At 41.0% G+C, this 18,785-nt stretch overlaps 1 protein-coding gene across 1 annotated transcript in view; it reads right to left on the minus strand.

Annotated features, from left to right (window-relative positions):
* The window catches only part of garre1 (granule associated Rac and RHOG effector 1), a 32,490-nt gene that overhangs the window by 11,363 nt on the left and 2,342 nt on the right, over positions 1 to 18,785 (minus strand). Inside the window, exons 2-6 of the mRNA XM_083913881.1 lie at positions 10,046 to 11,492; positions 2,031 to 2,243; positions 1,105 to 1,245; positions 738 to 833; positions 294 to 455 (exon numbers count right to left, since the gene is read on the minus strand). Of these exons, the coding sequence (XP_083770007.1) occupies positions 294 to 455; positions 738 to 833; positions 1,105 to 1,245; positions 2,031 to 2,243; positions 10,046 to 10,549 (1,116 nt within the window). The 5' untranslated portion in view covers positions 10,550 to 11,492. The remainder of the gene's footprint in view (positions 1 to 293; positions 456 to 737; positions 834 to 1,104; positions 1,246 to 2,030; positions 2,244 to 10,045; positions 11,493 to 18,785) is intronic.

Raw genomic sequence — 18,785 nt, forward strand, 5'->3', positions numbered from 1 at the left:
TCATTCCAGCTCAAAAATTCCCTACATCATCGTAAAATTGGTATCGATCTCAAAAATCCCATATCAATCCAGCCCTACTGCAGATGCCACTTCAAAAAAATTAAACTTGAGTTTTCACTGGTCCACATATCTGCAAAGGTTATCGCCCAAAACATTGTGAAAAACTACTGAACAAGAAAAAATTGGTGAATCTGAGAGTGACACAGAACAGAATCATGAATTTTTTTTGTAACAGACACAGCAACAAGTATATATAAGTAGTATAAGCTGGCTTGTTGAGTCAAGGACCGTACCGTTTTCAGTTTGAGGTTTTCAGCCGCTGACTCATTGAAGGACACTCCTTTGAGGAAATGTGGGCCGATCTGTACAGGGATGGTGGGCAGCTCGCACTGGATGGGCTGTGAGGTGGTCTGCATCCTGCCCGCCTGCTGGGCCTCCGCATCACTGCAGCAGCTCTGCACACACACACACACCAGCGTGTAAACATACACACGACAGTGCAAAACACAAACAAAACAATGAGACTTGACCACACACACAAACAGCAATAAAATAATAATAGTTGCTCTTTTAACATTTTAAACAAGTAAAAGGAAAACAAACATTATCCATAAGGCTAATATGTCAAATCAATAAATGTTACATTTAATTGTCCGGTAACATGATTTTAGATTATCCCCTATTTATCATTCAATCAATCTTTTGCCATTTTAATTGACTTTTGAGAGAGAACCCACCTGCAAGGCCGCCTCCACAGCTTTGGGGTTAAGATGAAAGCCTGCCTTCAGTGCATACTCACTATGGCCCAGGCTCTCCAGTGCTGCTTTGTAGGCCTGGAGATGGAACAAAAACATAACCGGCTATCAGTCCAACATTAATATCATCATCAAGAAGAAAGGGTTTTGATGTTATTCTTCTGTGGTACTGCAATTTTGTTAGTGACAAACAGTTCTCCCTGTTTGTTAAATAAAACTTACTACACTTTTACATAAACTTAAGTATAGCACAAGTCTATGTCCATATGATTCTTAAAACATGTTTTTTCTAAATATGCCTCTGGAATATCAGTAACTGTAGTTCCCTACCCTGGTGGTGTCAATATACCTGTAAAGCATTGTCAATCTTCATGTTGAGCTCCTTTAGCTGGTGCTCAGGGATGGTGGTGTTGTTGGAGCAGAAGAGCTGCTGAACCTGGATGCCTGCCAGGCAGCCGTCCCGGCCCCTCTCCCTCAGCCTCGCCATAGCCTGAGGGTGCAGAAGAGTACTGGGTCAGAGTGACAGCAGGAATATCTACACTGCTACAGCACAATCTCACGGAGCAATGCAAGAAATGCTTAAGAGTGGGTTGTACTGCAATATTAGATGACCAGCAGTTTATAAAAAAAGTGACTGTTTATAAGGACGTATAGAACTAAATTTAAATAAAAAGGTGTTTTTAAAAAGGATAGCGGGGGGATTTAAAGGGTTACGGTTAGTTTTCTTTGAATATTACAAAACATTGCAAAATCATCAAAGTTTGGACAAAACAGATGTTTGGCACTGGGAAGTAAACATTTTAGATGACAAAAAGCATGCATGCAGCTTCTGAAAAAGAGTCCTGGCTGCCTCCCTCTGCCTAAACACCCGCCCAGCACATTCTACCAGGGTCTATCCAGGCCTAGTCCCCCCCAGGGCTTACAATCTGCATGCCAGGGCTTAACAGATCAATCCACCCACTATTCTCCCCTCTGCCTCACATTATACAACAAAGCTCAAAATGGGCCAGAGGGACTGATTAGCCTGGGGATTAGTTGGGTCCTCTTACAAAACTGCCTCCCTTACATGGTTTGGGGTGTAGTGAGGTACAGAACATAACACTGAAGGTTCACAGACAAAATGCAGCCCAGGAAAGAGGAAATTGAGGCTAGAAATCCTAAATGGCTGACATTTATCAGGAATGTTTAACAAGTCAGCTTTACACCTCACACAGACAAACCCCAATTCTAAAACCCAGACCGGGAAGAGTCCTGGGGTGACCTGTGGCTGCATACCTGAGCTGCACCTTTCCACGAGCGAGAGGCTTCCTCGAGCTCTGTGAGGGGCCCGAGATCGGAACTTTGGGAGCGGGCGTTGGCGCAACGCTCCTGGGCCTGGGCAAGAGCCTCCGCCAGGCAGGACTGGGCCACGGGCTGGACCTTCTGTAAAGCCTGTGATAAAAACTGGAAATGGACCTGCATCACCGTGAGGAAGCACCGACCCAGCACCTGGAAAGAGATGATTGAGACTACTGTTACAACACTGACATCCACGCTGGAGTGCCTAAGTCAGAATGTTTGAGACACCAAACAATATGGATGCCTGCAGGCTATGATACTAACATGTATCTCCACATGCCTCAGTGATTACTTAACACTCTCAATATTCAACTTCTTGCACAACAAAATACTTTTCTTTTGTTTTCCAATACCTCAAAATAATGACTAGCTGCCTTAGCAACAAGTTATCTGTTGCTTTTTGTACATTTCAGGTCTTTTCCACCAAAATTCAAGATTCAACAACTAAGAAACTAAAAAGAAAACACAGAAGTTATGAACTTTTCCTTTTCCACACTTTAGGAACAGAGAACATTAGGCTTGACAGGAAAAGGGCAGCTGTTATTATATATGCCTAGGTCTGTAAATTTGCAAGAAACATAACATACTTTTTCATTCACATAAAATATGCTTTATTGCAAGGTACACAGTGTGGTTTAAGTATGGTATTTCCCTTGGAATGAAATGCAAAAGATTAACTTTTAAAAGACAGTATTTTCATAAAATAATGTCTAACCATTAAAAAAGTTGACTTATCTATCACATTTGCTGCTCCTTTTAATAATCATAAAATACTCTATAATATAAATAAAATAATAATAAAAATATATTGATAGGAAAGCTGAGAGTCAAAGGCTGTGTCGTGAAGGAGGAATCTCTCAAAATAAAAACATCTTGCTAGGGTAGATTCAAGCAAACTCAACATGTGCATGTGTTTGCATCTGAGGTAAATTGTGTGCTGTAAACAGATATAAAACATCTGAGAATGAGTATAATATGTGTTTGCATTTGCAAGCAAAAGACAGATGGAGAACATATTGGATTGAATATGCATGTCAGTGTTCGTGTCAGAGGGTAGCTTTGCCTGTTCATACTTAAAGATTGGAAAAGTGCAGCAAGGATAGCAACATTCATTGTTACTTTGGCTGCAGTTTTCATTTTCTATTTCCTCCTTTTTATGTAGTTCAAGCACAGTTTCTCTGTATACAACATCTTTACCTCCGTAAATCCATCTCCCTTATCTCAGTAGCTCGGCTGAACAGTGTTTAAATTGAGTAGTGATTTGCTGATCAAATCATGGAAAATGGATTTGTTCAATTACAATTATTAGAACACAGCTGAAGTATTCACACAAACATAAATATTTTGGAGTGGCATACATTGCTCCAGTCCACACCTACTGGGTTAAATGTAAAGTGTGTCTGTTTGTTTGGTGAGAGAAAAGTTCAGGCGTAGAGGCTGTTTGTTGTTCAGTTAGCAAAATAAGAGAAACAGGACACCACAGGGTCCACCATGGTCACAGGGTTTTCTTTTCAGGTACTTGCTGAAAATATCTCAAGGGGGAGGCTGAGTTGCAAAGACATAAATATGCTGCTGCTTTCTGATGGCAGACAAGGACAAGACACAGCCACTTTCATTGTTGGACATGGAAACTAGAGCCAGACTGATATATCGGTCGGCCGTCATATTTGCACAATCCACATAGAAAAGGTTTTTTTCATGTCTGCCACCATATCAATAATCTGTGAAATCTTCCCTCTAAAATTTGTGTCGCATCCATCTCAAAAATCCCATATCGGCCAGGCCCTAATTGAAACCAAAACTAAAAGAATACAATAATGCCCTCTGAGGGAGACTCAAAAGAAGGAATACCATTTTGCACAGGAAATGTCAGCAACAAATGGAGTAATTAACACTAGCACAAAGTTATGTACACCGGGCCATACAACATATTAAAGCAGCGGCCGTAACGATGTAATAACACAGAAATCCTCGGGGTGGGGGGTGGGTAGAAGTTACGTAATATAGCTTTAAGACAGGGGAGTTTAGCATGAACTCCCCTGTCATTCTCCTTAGTTTTCCAGCCATATAGCCACAAATGGACAAATCAGAAATTTGGGTCTGAAGACGACAATAGATAAAAGGCCAGGTTTTTAAAGTTTTTACAGATCATCCTCTGGGGACCACGAATGTTTGTACCAATTTTCACTGCAATCTGTCCAATAATAGTTGAACCATTTAAATGAAAAACAAAGTTGGGATCCCGCTGGTGGCACTACAGGGAAAGTACAAGGATCAACAAAGTAAGTAGGACTTATCTTCTAGAGACCGAGAATGTACGTACAAAATAGTAGTAGTAGTGGTCAAGATATTCCCATCTGAACCAAAGTCGAGACAGACCGACCAACCTACTAAAAGGCTGACCGACTGACATTGCCATCACTAGAGCCACATCACTAACAAGGCCAATAAAATGCTGTAAGGTGAGAGTCTGTCCTTACACTCAGACCCATCGTACCAAGTATAAAATAGGACGATATACTGCCTAACCCTCCACCTATTCTGAGCTGACTCTGGGAGGCTTGATAAACACAGGCCCAGCTCCAGTGTGCTCAAGATGTGAAAATTCCTGCTCCTGCCGATGACGCCGACAACTAACCAGAACTCAATCCTTCAACAGGGATTTAGTCTGTATGCAGAGTATACATATAATAGATAACAGAAGACGCATATAGCCTGATAATGAAGCTTGGACACAATACATACAGGCAGATAATGCAAACTGATATTACCTGCAGGTTACAGCATGAACACAAGCTGACAATGAGATCAAAGGCAAGTGTTACAAAGTTGTCTACAATAACCAAGTGAGGGGAAAAAATGAGGCCATGGCTACAGCACAAGATAATGGATAACACATGTGATTGGCTGCACAGTGTCCCACACAGTCATGGAAAATATGAGAAATAAGTGCAGCAGAGCCAAGCCGATGTTGGGCCCCTTTCAGGCCCAAACAAGGAAAATCACGAATCAATCAATATTTACTTCTATTTTCTAAGAACACCTTCACGATAAGTGCAACACATCTATGGGAGTGGTGTTTCTGAGATCTAGGACTCCTCTAGGGAAAGGGAGTGTGAAGCTATTATGATAACCAGATGGTCACGTTCCACTGTCTGATCTGTGAAAAAAAATACATGTAGCCTAGCTTTGTTGGTTAATGACAGTGGTAAATCTTTGTCTCTTTCATTCTAGGGAGACAGGACGGCCACAGTTGTCTTGACCTCTCAATGAACTGCTTACTTATGATGGTATTCCATGTACCAACTGACCTTACTGTGGTAAACTAAATGAGATTTTTTTTGTGTGTTTTAATTCCTGCATCGTTTATGTCCATATGTCCACCTATTTTACCTACGTTTTTTAAAAATTATGTCAGATCTTTAAATATGTCAGACCTTGAAATAGCATGAAACCATCGGCAGGAATGTGTATCACGTTGCTCCATAGCAGTACTTGACAAAAATTCCAGGGAGTATTTTCAAAGCTGGTCTGAACTGAAAACAGAAACAAACCTGTGAGCAGCAGACTACACTATATTTCATTACAAAATCACACCAGTGTTTAGCTTTGCTCCAACTAACATTATGTAGTAGTGTTGGTTCAGACATTTTTGTGTTAATTTGTGTTGCCTTGTGTTTTTCTGGCTGCCATACAAATGCTCATGGCGTTAGTCAGCAGCAGACAGGTATTAACCTCTTGTCACAAAGGCTTTTCGTCTTTTTTTTCCTCTCCGACTTTGTCTCTTTCCACACTACACAGGTCAAAATAGCCAACAAAAATAACTCTTACAATAAATACATCATTGTAGATAGTATTTCAGCAAACAACCAGTTGTATGCCTTTGCCAAACCAGTCAAGTTGCACTTTACATCCAAACTGTCAAGATTCACATAATATATGTATGAAAGACTTTGAAGGAATTTAATAAAAAGGTTTTAAATGTAATCTTTGGTGAAATGTGGATGCTTTTCACATCTACAACCGAGCGGCACAAAAGACCTTTACAATCGCCATAGTTTTAAGATTAGTGTCATCAATTTGCAGTGTACAGTGAATCTACTGAACAGTGTATCTGACCAAATTTTCCCTTCTGATCCTGAGTTAAGAGTAGAAATGTGATAATGTCACCGTGAAGTTAACCTTTGACTTTTTAGATATAAAATGTCAACACTTCCTCATTTTATTGTATTAGCCATTTGAGTGAAATGTTGTCATAATTAACAATCAGAATTCTATGCCTGTTGTCAAAAATATGTTTTCAGGTCACAACAAACTTGACCTGACCTCCAAAATCTAATCAGTTCATCTTTGAGTCCAAGTGGAAAAATGTGCCAAATTTAAAGAAAATCCCTCAAGGCGTTCCCTAAGATATCGCGTTCACAAAAATGAGACGACCCAAAAACATAAATGCTGTCGCTGGTGCGGACGCATAAAAGAACTGTTTTTAACAGCTGAAGACTAGGGGATTGTTTTTCCAGTGTGCACTGGAGTTGACTGGGAGAGCCTACGCAGTCGTCTGACCAGAGCAGCCATGAAGTTCTTTCTGGTTGTGGGGACCTCTCTGTCTGCCTCGAGTCTTTGCTCTGTGGTTTAAACTTACAAGCTCTGCAAACGGGTTCTAAACAAACCGTGACATTTTCACGCATATTTGGCAGTGGAGTCACTCCGAGCAGCCAGGGAGCTGAGCTCTGAATCGGTAAAAAAGTGGTTTGTTTTGCAGATTGCACTGACCTGAACTTTTGGGGGCTCTTCGTAAAAAAATTTAAAAAAAGGGTGAGGGGCAAAAGAAGGAAAGAGGAGAAGTAGACGTGAGCTAGAGAACACAGGGAAAAGCTTCACATACCACAACTCCCCAAACTCAGAAATGCATTTGGATCTTTTTGAAGACCTCATAATACATCCAGCTGCCAAACAGCATTCCTTGACTCATGCAGAAGGAAAAGGAAAATACCTTTTACAGTCACAAATACATCACATCGTAAAGGAGCGACTGAATTAGCAGCATAATCTGTGCATGCACAGAACTTCTACCAAAAATAAAACACGGGAGATATGCAGATAAACTACGTATTTATAAGCAATGCTATACCATAGATAACTCATCGCAAAGTCCTAAAGTTTGTTCCAGATTAATCTAATAGTTGTATAACAAACACAATGTTTTGGTCACTTGCTCATCATTAACTGATATTTTTCTTCTACTATTAATACACTTCCTATGTCCAGCACTTCTTTTACAATTCTACTTTGTAAACACTTCCCTACAACTGTAATAAATATATAGCAGAGATCAAAATTTGAGAACACAGTATAAATACTTGATACGGTTATTTTTTATTGTCCGGAATTTGATAGAATATCCGCTGTGGCTATCACACTGCTGCCCAAGCATGATTTTTTAAATAACCAAGTACTTCAATAAAAAAAAAAGAATTGGGACGAGGAAATGTCATGGTTTGGGGGCTGTTTTCTGCAGCAGGAGTTGGGCCTCTTGTACAGCTACACGGCAGGGTGAAGTCAAATGTTTATGTGAACCTTCTTCTGCAACATGCAATACCTTCACTGCAATTGTCAAGGCCCGTTACACTGCAAAACAGATGAAGCAATTCCTTGAAGCCAGCCCAGAGTCCAGATCTAAACCCTATAGAGAATCCTTGGCAAAAAAGAAATGGCTAAGAAACCCACTACAATTACCAAACTGTGGAAGAGACTGCATATATACAATATATATATATTCAATTTTAAAAATACCTTTACTGTCAATGTGTCCTGTACAATGAATGCCAACATGATATTATTGTGCATGTGCAGTGTTTTGTTGGTTAACACAACTAACACACTGGAGTAAGACCACTTTAAAGGAAAGTATTAATATTTTTTCTTCTCTGCTTTAACAAATGTACCCTTTATGCCCAGGGCCAGACATCAAGTGTGAGTGCCAAGCCATGCGGTCTAAACTTTCACAGACTTGGGCTTCCTCTAATATTCATCTCTGCATTTTCAAGACCACAGAGATTCAGATTTACTGACTGCGGTGCAAAAGTGTTTCCTGTTATGGGTTCAGCCACATCCACTGAGGTCCTGCAGCCCCTCTAGTGTCCTGGCTTTAGCCATCAACTCACCCCCCTCTACGTGTTAAAATATTATGGAAACACTGATAACCCCCATTATTTTTGCTTTATATTGGCATGTTTTACCAATAACAAACCTACTGTGGCACATTGCTATAGATTTGACACCCAGGTGCCTTCAATTTTGTGGTGGCTAAATGTGTTAAAAAGTTAAAATAGATTGCTGTTTTGCTGTCTTCACATTTTGCACAATCCACTTCCATTCAACAAATACTTGTCATTTATAATTTTTTTGTCTTTGCTTTTTGGACGTTCTCTTACTTCAAATATTATTACATACTTAAAATCCCAGAAACTACTGAACTAAAGTTACAATGTGATTATACTCAATCAACTGTAAATCTCTATATGCTGCCACAAATATAAATTATGGATGCCATCTCCTAATCTGTGGAATGAGGGGTGGGGGAGTTCGACAGGGTCACAACTGTGTATTAAATAGAGGATAAATAAGCAAATGTAGCAATCATAAGAAAGCATGGGGTTTAGGCTGCTTGGGTGTGGTGTAAGCTGAAAATACAGCCACTTGATGGAACCAGATGAGAGACTGTCTAAGAGGGCAGAACAATTATGGCCAAATTGCCAACTGGAATTACTCTGATAATACTGAAATTGAGATGTTTCTTCACAAAGATCAATTCATGATTATTACTTCTCAAAGCAAGAGCAGTCAAGCAGCAAGCAAGTCTCTTCATTTTTAATAATAGTGTCCAGACTCCAGACCTTGTGCAGGCGCCCTTTTCAGACAGATGCTGTAACCTGAAATGAACCTGTGTGAGGGCTCACAGCATCAACATGCATCATCCAACCTGGCCTCATGAACCTCCTGACCAGGGTTCAAAGTGGGTCAGACACAACCTAGATGTGGTAGAAAATGACGAGCAGGGATTCAACAACCATTGGGTTACTACACTGCAAGTGACTTCTAGATCTCTCAATCGTAAGGTTCTGCCCTTCTCAATAACGTTCAGGTTTAACTCTGTCGAGTATATTTATAAAAGATGTGACACAGGGCAGATGGAGATCTGGTGTTTGTATGAACTGTGACAAACACACATTAAGCACTTTGAATTTAATGGTTAGACACAGGTGCGTATGTGTGTCCTTCTCTGACTTTTAGGATAAGCTCAAACTCTGTCGATTCATACAGCGTGACAAAAGTCAAATGATAAAAAAAACAGAGTAAAAGAAGGGAGAAACCTACAAAAGAAATTTAAGACTGTAAAATAAATAGATTCCCATATCACAGCTGAGCCCTTTTGTTATGTAGTGCATCGGCCTCCAAATCCTCACACCAAAAACACCTCAGCTACAGTGTTTCACATTTTACGCATCAGCAAATTGAGTGCTGTGGAAAGATGCTGTGGTATTCACAGTGACAAAAGATGACTTTTCTTCTCACATCCTCAGTATTTTTCTCACCTCGCCCGCAGATCCTGACACCAGCTTAACACTGGGCATGAGAAGCCAGGAAACACTGATTCATGGAGCTAGGCTTCAGACAGAGTGCAGCTAAGCATCTTAGCACTACTGCTCGAAGACAAGTCATGAGCAAATGAATATTACACAATATGTGGTGATTAACTAGTCACTAGTGCCTCAGGTTTGTGAGCTTAACGAATACATTTCAGGAGAGCAAACAGTAGACTTGAATGTAAATATTGTTTTTGTTTAGTTAGCAGACACGAGGTCGAATCAGTTTACTTAAGTCAACACAATGGGACATGCTAAATGAGTCTACCAAGTGGAGATGGTGTGTCTTTCTGTGTGATCACCAACCTCAACATCCTGCAGGCTGAAGTCATTCTGGTCTTTGAAGTTGGCGGCCCCGGCGCTCAGCTCCATCAACATCTTGGCGATCTCAGGCTTTATTGCTGCAGTCAGCCTGCTGGCCGCCTCCATGACGTGTTCCTGCACGTCCTTCAGTTGCATAGCTGCTTTGGAATAGTGAGAGTTCCTGAACACACTGCTGAACAGGTCTGTGAGGAAGGCGCTGGCCCGGCAGAACACGTTGAGAGCATCCAAATATTTGGAGATGCCTTGCTGGATGTCTGCAACTGCGGTGGTGGCGCCAGAGGCAGGTGGGTGGCAGCTGCCAGGCATAACCACCCCGGTACCCATGGGCGAAGAGGCTGAGCAAGAGGTGGCCAGGGAGGCGCTCAGGGTTCGGCTCAGCTCAGGCATCTGGTACTGCTGGTGCTGTTGTACTTTCTGCTTGGACCCGCCGAGCAAAAAGCGACGCTTGTAGTCCATTTTACTTTCCTGCGCACTACAACAATACATAAGTGGTGCAACAGCACCGGAAGCTGCGGTTTTTAGTTCGTTTTCCCTCGCAAAGCGCTCTTGTTGTCTTTACAAAAAACAAAACCCGTCCACAGTCCTGAAACTGTTCAAGTTACGTAAAAAGACAGCTCAAGGACTCTACCTGCCAGAGGCTCATCTCAGTGTGCCTTGTAGAGAGGCGGAACAGAATTGGGCGATGTCGAAGGGCGATCACAAAGACTGGCAGGCTGAGTGAAATGCTCACATGCAGCCCTGCTGCAGATACGTCAGGCCCAGCTTAAAAAAAACAGCACTGACACACCCCTAGATTCTCTGTTTCCAGCTTCAAACTAAATTATCATAATAGGGGAGGAAAAGTCAAAAACACTTCTTAAATTTACTTGAAGTGATACTACAGCCAATTTTTAAAGTGCATTAACTATCCTTTAGAGTGGGGGAAAAAAATCCTTCTTCATACAGTACATATAGAGTATATACACATATGCATGTACATATATAAACCTCTACCAGTCTGCACTAATAAAAGTAGAAAATCCTTTTAAAAGCTGAAAGCAAAAATTAATTGAAGGAAAATCAGACACTGGTCAACAGCACAGAGAAAAAAATGACAGGAATAAAAAAAAAAAAAGTACGTAAAGGCTGGAATCAGAGGATGTGGTTTGCAGGTAGAGGAGCTGTGGGAGGTGAAGGGTGGACAGATCCAGTCCGTCTCTAATCCTCTTCCCAAATCAGGACTCTGCAGGCAGTGAGCAAGTGACCAGCTGATAGCTCCGTCTGCCTGTCTGAAGTCACCAGCAGCTTCCTGGTTTCTCCCCTGTATGCTGGCTGAGGTAGATATTACTCACCGCGGAAACAAGTGTGCTTCCAAATCTCGCTGCTCTCTGCGGATGCAGATTGGAGCGACAAAAGCACAAATGTATCTGTAAGGCCTCTAGGTCATTTCCTAAGGGAGGAAAGGGCAGAGACACAGAGGAGAGAGTTAACATGGTGTCAGAGAGAAAGGATGAGCTTCTTTTTTGACTGTCTTACTGTTGAAGCCCAAAATAAACTGGGCTGCCCTTTACACTCAAAAATATGACAACATACATGAAGCTCCTTTACTTGACTTGCAGAATTTCCATAAAGTTAGTGGCAAATAGGAATACTTTGTGTATGAAAGTATGTAAGGATTTTATTAAAGTTTTAATGACAAGCCTGTGTGACAATGTGCCTTTGACAATAGTCTAGCAGTAATTCATTTTCTGGTATAAAAACCTCATAGGCGGATCCCACTGAAAGCAGAAGTGAGAAAGTTCACAACAATTATTTTTGCACCAGTTAAGCATGGATGCACTTCATGGTAAAAAAGTGCAAGCTATGCAATAATTGAATTTTGTTCAGTTTTTAGATACATAAATACATTGATGAACCATGACTATAGATTGTGACATCCAAAATGTTTTGGGATGTATCAACTGTTGTAGTGACAGATAAAAAAAAACTGTTATTTTCCTGCTCCGGTTGGAAGGGGATGACATTTAGCCCCATTTCTCCAAACTTGGAGGTAATATTAGATTACTGTTGTTTGGTAAAGCGCTGTGGTTTAAAGTTGGACATTTCTAGACGATTACTAACACCATACCTCACAGAGAGCGTCTCTGAAAAGAATCTCCGACAGTGTCTGGTTTAGCAGAACACAGCTGCAGAGAGAAATTCCTGCAAGAAGCCATTGTTGGAAGACACTGCAGTGTCTGTTGAGCGACGCATAGTAGGAGTCACAATACTCTCATTCAATACCCCAAGCATTATTAGACTTGTCCTTCTCTGCTTGGCCTTTTCACTCGATTAAGAATATAATATTTTACATTGTCAAGATCAAGGAGGGTTTGGCCTCACATCATTCCAACTCAAAGATGGCCAAAGGTCAGCTGGTGACTGCACATTTCAGAAAGACACGTTCAAGATTGAACAAAGTTAATGACATTTCTGACAGGAAAAAAAAAGAAGCTACTGATCTGCAATCATCTAAAAGCAACATGCAAACATTCCATCACTAAACCTGTTCCTTTGCTATGTGGAGCCCTACTGGCTCTGAAGTTGGTACAGACACTCTCCTGATGATGTCACACAATTGGACACAAAACCTCAACATGACAGACTAATCTGTTAGATACACAGCTCCCTACACAGCAGGGCTATCATTCTGTGGAACAACAGACTGTTATCTTGTAGCACCATGCTACAAAGCTTCTGTGTTTTGGGATGAGTCAGGAAAAGAGACTTGTGGGGGGAAAAAATACCGTTCTCAACTAGATAACACCATCTACCCCGCTGTTGCTGTATGGTAAGCGGCTGCGTAGTGACCTTTCATGCGTACGTTCGTGATGCATCCCCACAAACATTCCCCTGACCTTGAAACCTTACTTCCTTTTACAAACAAAGGGGTTCGCCCGGCACAAATCAGCCCACCCTCATCAGTCCCTGGCCGTAAAGTGGAGAGGCAGAGCCAGGGGAAACTAGTGACCTCCTCATGAAGGGACAACAGAGATGTGCTTTGCGGATTTTAACCCTTACACTACAGGCAAGTTGTTAATATTTTAGTTACTATTTAAAGAAGTCGCACAGAGGGTTTATCTACTTACACAGGCACATGCATTGCACACTTGCAATAGAGCCGATGGAATTTTATCTTGGTCATGGGCACTGCAACAACACTTGTTCTGCCAGTGTTACTTGTTTACATCTTCCAAAGCTTACCTAAACTATGTACACTTCACTCCAATGTTTTTTTCTAAACAAAACTTGGTGATTTCCAAAAATACAGAAGGTTTCGTAGTCAGGTTGGTTTTCGGCTTACGGTGGTAAACACTTTCCAGATCTTTGTTGATACTAAGGATGGACCGATAAGTCTAATCAGTATCTACAGATACAAACCTTTTTAAGTGGTATTAACCATGACATGAGTTATGGTAGGGCCACATTAAATATGTAAGCAAATCAGGAGTCTGAAAAAGTGTTTTCTTTACTGTACACAAAAATACACCATCAACCAATAAAGTGGGAAGATACAGAAGATGATGCGTTCCAGCTGTCCAACATGTCGGGTTTTAATCCAACATGACGGCACTCAGCATCAACAGAGGTTAAAGCTGTAGGTATATATAGTTTATTCTCACTTCTGTCTTATTTGTGTCCCATTAACCCGTCTTTCATCTATGGACAATGCAGCTATAGTGTTTGTAAGCACAAAATACAGCTGTTATCAGCTGGTATTGCTAACAATGCTAACCTGGCTAACCCATTAAATATAATATTTTTGCAACTTTGCAACTGGAATGCAGTCAACTTGGGTGTGACGTCATTCCCAGTTCTCGCCAATAAATGCATTTAAGGTACGGTACATTGCCAGCTCTTTAAGGATGAACTTTTCAAGATGAACAGCACATGCAAACTGTCTACCTGTTACTCAGTTGCAGTTTGCAAGCTGCTAACTAGAGCAACATTACAGACTTCTAAATCCCGGGGATTACAGTCACAGTGAGAACCTGCCAGGTGCCCCACAATGCCTGCTAGCTGACACAGTTAATCGGATATTCAATTCTGCAAGGTAAACAGGAAACCTGAGTTTAGCTAACCTGGGGCTAACTCTAGTTTTCACACTGGGCTAGATAACAGAGAAGAGTACAGGAATATAGTATGTGCTTCAGGTTATTTGGAAGAAGACTAAACAGGTTGGTGAGTCCACCATAGAAAACAAAACCTGCATTCCCCAGTAGTAAAAACAGACTAAATCTTAGATTTAGTTTGTATATCAAATGTAAAAACATTATACATGAAGCTGTGCAAATGGTATATATACACTGTATGATGTTAGTATGCCGTATGGCATTGAGACACAGCATGTGGCTTCAACCATTTCCATGATTTTAGACTCTTCATAGAGTGAAAACCTCATCTTGGTTTGATGCAGTTCATGGCTCCACACTCCTCAAGACTGAATAACAAAAGCAGGAACTGATTAAGTCTAGTGAGTCACAGTCCATTCAGGCTGAACAACAGAGACAAATTTTTGGGGGAGAAAATTGTGGACTACTTGCTTTGTTACAAGGTTGTTCCAGATATAATTTCTCTATGCAAGTTACCATTATTAGAGAGTGTTAGTGGTCTATATTTCCTTCCTGGCTATAATATTCTGTATGCAGAGGTTATCCCAAGAGGAGCAGACATGGCATCAATTTTAATGAGGGCTGTTGGCTTCTCTGGGTAGCTCTATTGGCTGCCAGCCTCCTGTTGCAGGTCACAATGTATTAGAGTTGCACCCAAACAAACACATGTGATAGCAGGGTTCCTCCGGATGTACTGGAGTTGTGCCAGCCCACTTTAATGTCCTTCCTCCAGCAGGGGCTGCTTGAGGCTAATGTTAGCTCCACTTCCCCACGCAACATACATATCAGCTGCTCAGCTTCAACAGGAAGGGGGTTAAGGTTTCCTGGAGCAAGCTCCTTGTCGCCAGTAACAAAAAATGTCAAACCATGTATGCCACTGGGTAGGGGAATGTAGTAAATCACAGTAGCAAATATGGGTTACCTGTCTGTGCAAACAACTGCAGCTACAAACAGTTGAAAACCTTAAAACCTACCTTACTTTCATTATGCGCTAGTGCTATTGCTCAAAGGCACCTTCGCACCAGTTAAGAAGAATTTGCCTTTTATTTGATTCACTTTCTGCACTCAGAATTTTTCTAAATAAACCCTCTGGTCATAAGCCCACTTCTGTAACCTTCAGGATACTGCCTCTCATTATACCAACGGCAGTTACTTTTGGACCTGCATCAGCCATACATGTGTGAATCTCGCATCACAGCTAGGTAGTTTAATAGCTGTGGATGGGGCAGCTGTTACCCTTGCTGACAGCTCCTTATCCACATGCAACTGTGAGGCAAACACGGGCCCTCTGACGCTCCAGCCACAGGCCCAACATTAGCTCTCTCATGAAGTCTATTTCAGCCTCCATGGGCAAAACAGCTGCCCTACGGTCCACACCGCACTGTTTTTAGACACTCCAAAAGGTTCAGCTCAAAGAACAAAAAAATGTCCTCCCCTACATCTGTTGCTAATGAAGCAAAGGAATGCATTTCCCCAGAACCCTCTTAATGTGGGTTCAAATGAGAACAAAAAAGGAAGTTAGAAAAAACGACCATACATACTCCTCAAAATATTGTGCTATTTCGTACAAATAAAAATATATATATAAATGTATAGTAAAGTGTAATTGAGTTTGTAGAGTAAAACTGTATATTTGATAGGAGAGCTTCACCGGAGACATTCCACAGAGTAGATAAGCTACAGTAAAGTCTGAGAATCAGCAGACAGGTCGAGGAGGTCAGTCCAAATGACAGGACAAGTGCCGTGAGCAACTGTGTGACAGGAGCTGAGCCAGGCTCCTCTTGCCCACAGAACACAAGGCGAGTATTGTGGCAGGCCCAGGTCTCTTCATACCAGCACACAGGAAAAAAAAAAAAAACACTCGCACATGCAGCTGCATGACTTTGTGAAACGAGAAAAATAAAGGCCTTGGCTACTATTTGATATTAACTGCAGGGATAGATTTTCTGCCATCAGTATAGTGTTTCTCCTGGAATTATTTTGTAGGCAGCTGCAGGTTTTGGTGGTTTGAGGGTAATATCTGGTCTTGTTCCCACAACTAATCCCGTTTTGGTCCCATTTTTGTTCAGAGGGTCCGGGACTAAAAATACATTTACTTTGATACTTAGTTATTATAAAAGGTTGTGCATTTACACTTTCTGTGAAATTCTAGCAAATACTGCTGGACTGTATTTTTTGGCAGATTATTCTTCACTTCTCAAAGCAGTAGTAAAACTTTGCACTATTGAGAAGGTTAGGACAAAACCTAATACTCATATCAGTTAAGGGGCTAATACTGTTGGTGAATAGACTGGATAATATTAGGTTAACCTATACTGTCATGACAGACATTGTATGTAGTTTATGGGTCCAATAAGAATAGCAGTCTCATCACTCTAACAAAGGACATACTTGAGGGCCCCACAGGTCTGAAACATACATTTCACATCATAATAAGATAATAAATAATAATTCCCATCTGATTGTATCTAATAGAGCCTTTGCACAGCGTATACATGCCTTTCAGTATTCAACTGATGCAAACAGAATTGGCTCAGACATCCTTGCCAGAATAATAGCGTACATTAGTGTTTGTTTAGTGAGCCTAACTGGTGGGTTTCAATATGTGCGAACTGTGATGAAAGGCGCTGATGTCAGTTCCATTCATGAGAGGCTGGTGGCAACCTGTGGGGATGAAAATGCTTCCCTCAGCCTATATTGAGCAGGCTATACTGAGGTTGCAGGTTGCACTGCATGCCAGCGACCAGGATGCTGTATTTTTAGCCAGGATAAGAGTAAGAATTTATTCTTCCAGTTTAAGCACAATCAGACAGGATATAGGGGTGCCATAGTCAAAAATTCAGTCTTGGTCTCTGTCACACACATGCACGCACAAAGATAAAGAAAGGTCTCCTTTACTACATGTATATAATTATATGATAAGAATAGAATGGAAGGTGGTGGAGTAAGGAACCATACTTTTAAATTGGACCGTGGTTCAAGTGCCCTTGAACAACAGATCACATCTCAATCAGCTCCATTATTTACTGTTGTCGCAGACCCTGACTCTTGGTGGAAAAGCAAGATATTTCCTGCAGGGATTAATAAAGATAAGTATCACACTATGTGAGAGCTTTGATTCTTGTTTTATGTGATCATCTCTAGTGCAAGAGCATTCATGCATCTCAGTGAGAACATTTGACTGAGGGGCAAATAGCTGACCACAAACTAAGGCTAAATTGGTTTCCCAGGAGACACGGGAGAGATTTCCCATGCTGCAAACCCTGCCAGTCCCCCTCTGGATGAGAACCCGCATCTTCCTCAATTCTGCCAAGAAAATAGCTTTTTTCATTCAGGTGCACAAAATAAGTGGTGCTAACCAAGCAGTAGATGAAACAGCAGAGGACCAGATGCAGAGCTGAAAACTCAGAAATCCTGTTACAGAAAAAGCAGACCTCCGCCCCCTGCCACACACCAGTGCAAATATTGTTGTTAGTTTTGTGCATCCAAATGAAAATCCTGTCACACAATACAAACTCAAACAAGCCTGAATCTCTCTGATGCATGGCCCAGCTAAACTTGTTGTAGGTGGATATTGTCTAACACAAGAAGATGGAACTGTATCAAAACCATCCATTGCTTTTAAATCTTACGCCAGAGGTGGACAGTGTAGCATAACTGTCCCAGAACATTCCTATTTGTGTTGGTCAGTCTTTGGATATTCATGTAACTATGAACACTGTAATGATATCTAATTTGAAAAATATACTCCTACAGGGGTGCATGTATTTAATATGCATCTTCATCCATTCTTTGTCATGAATTTTAGTGCAATATGTTAACGTTGATTAAGTGTCCCAAAATCTTCAAATAACAAAGAATCAGTGCCACAAAAAACTGCATTTGTATTTAATCCACACATCAGTATACAGAACTAGGCTATGCTGTTTGATTATTTCACATAGATTATTTATTTATTTATTGAATTACCAGAAAACATGCTATATTTGTGATATATATTGTTATCGTGATATGAAATTATCTATATCTGGATAGAAGATTTTGGCCATATCGTCCAGATTTAACCAAGCCATGAATAACTAGGAATATTTCTGTAAGGTGGTGTGTAGTGGAAGCCACCGACCAAAGGCAGCATTTAGCTTCCATTTCGTAACACCTGTTGTTCCTTTGATATCATCCTGAGGAAGGCAGCTTTTTCAAACGTCAGTGATAAAATAGCGCGTGGCCACAGACAGGTTCTCAGGTTTTCAGGTTCTAATAATACTAGGGCCTTGGTTAACTCACCCATTGCCCGAGCAGAGACTTCTTCTTCTTCTTCTTAAAATTTGTCTGTATTTCAAAAAAAACTTTGCATCAAGATAAACGCTCCTTTGTTGAAGGAAATAACATTCAGGTCTGTGGAGACAGTCTCTGTAACGCACAGGCCAGGCCTGTACTCCACCCGAGGCAAGCGCAAACAGTAATCTTGTGACTGTATGTCGACTTCCTCACACATGCATCCGGATTCAAAGTTAGACTAGGGAAAAATGTCACTCCTGAACATATCACATGTTGACAAATACAAACAATGAAGAGGGAGAGAAAAACAGGAG

This window comes from Echiichthys vipera, assembly GCF_963691815.1.
Source record: "Echiichthys vipera genome assembly, chromosome: 1".
Lineage (NCBI taxonomy): Eukaryota > Metazoa > Chordata > Actinopteri > Perciformes > Trachinidae > Echiichthys > Echiichthys vipera.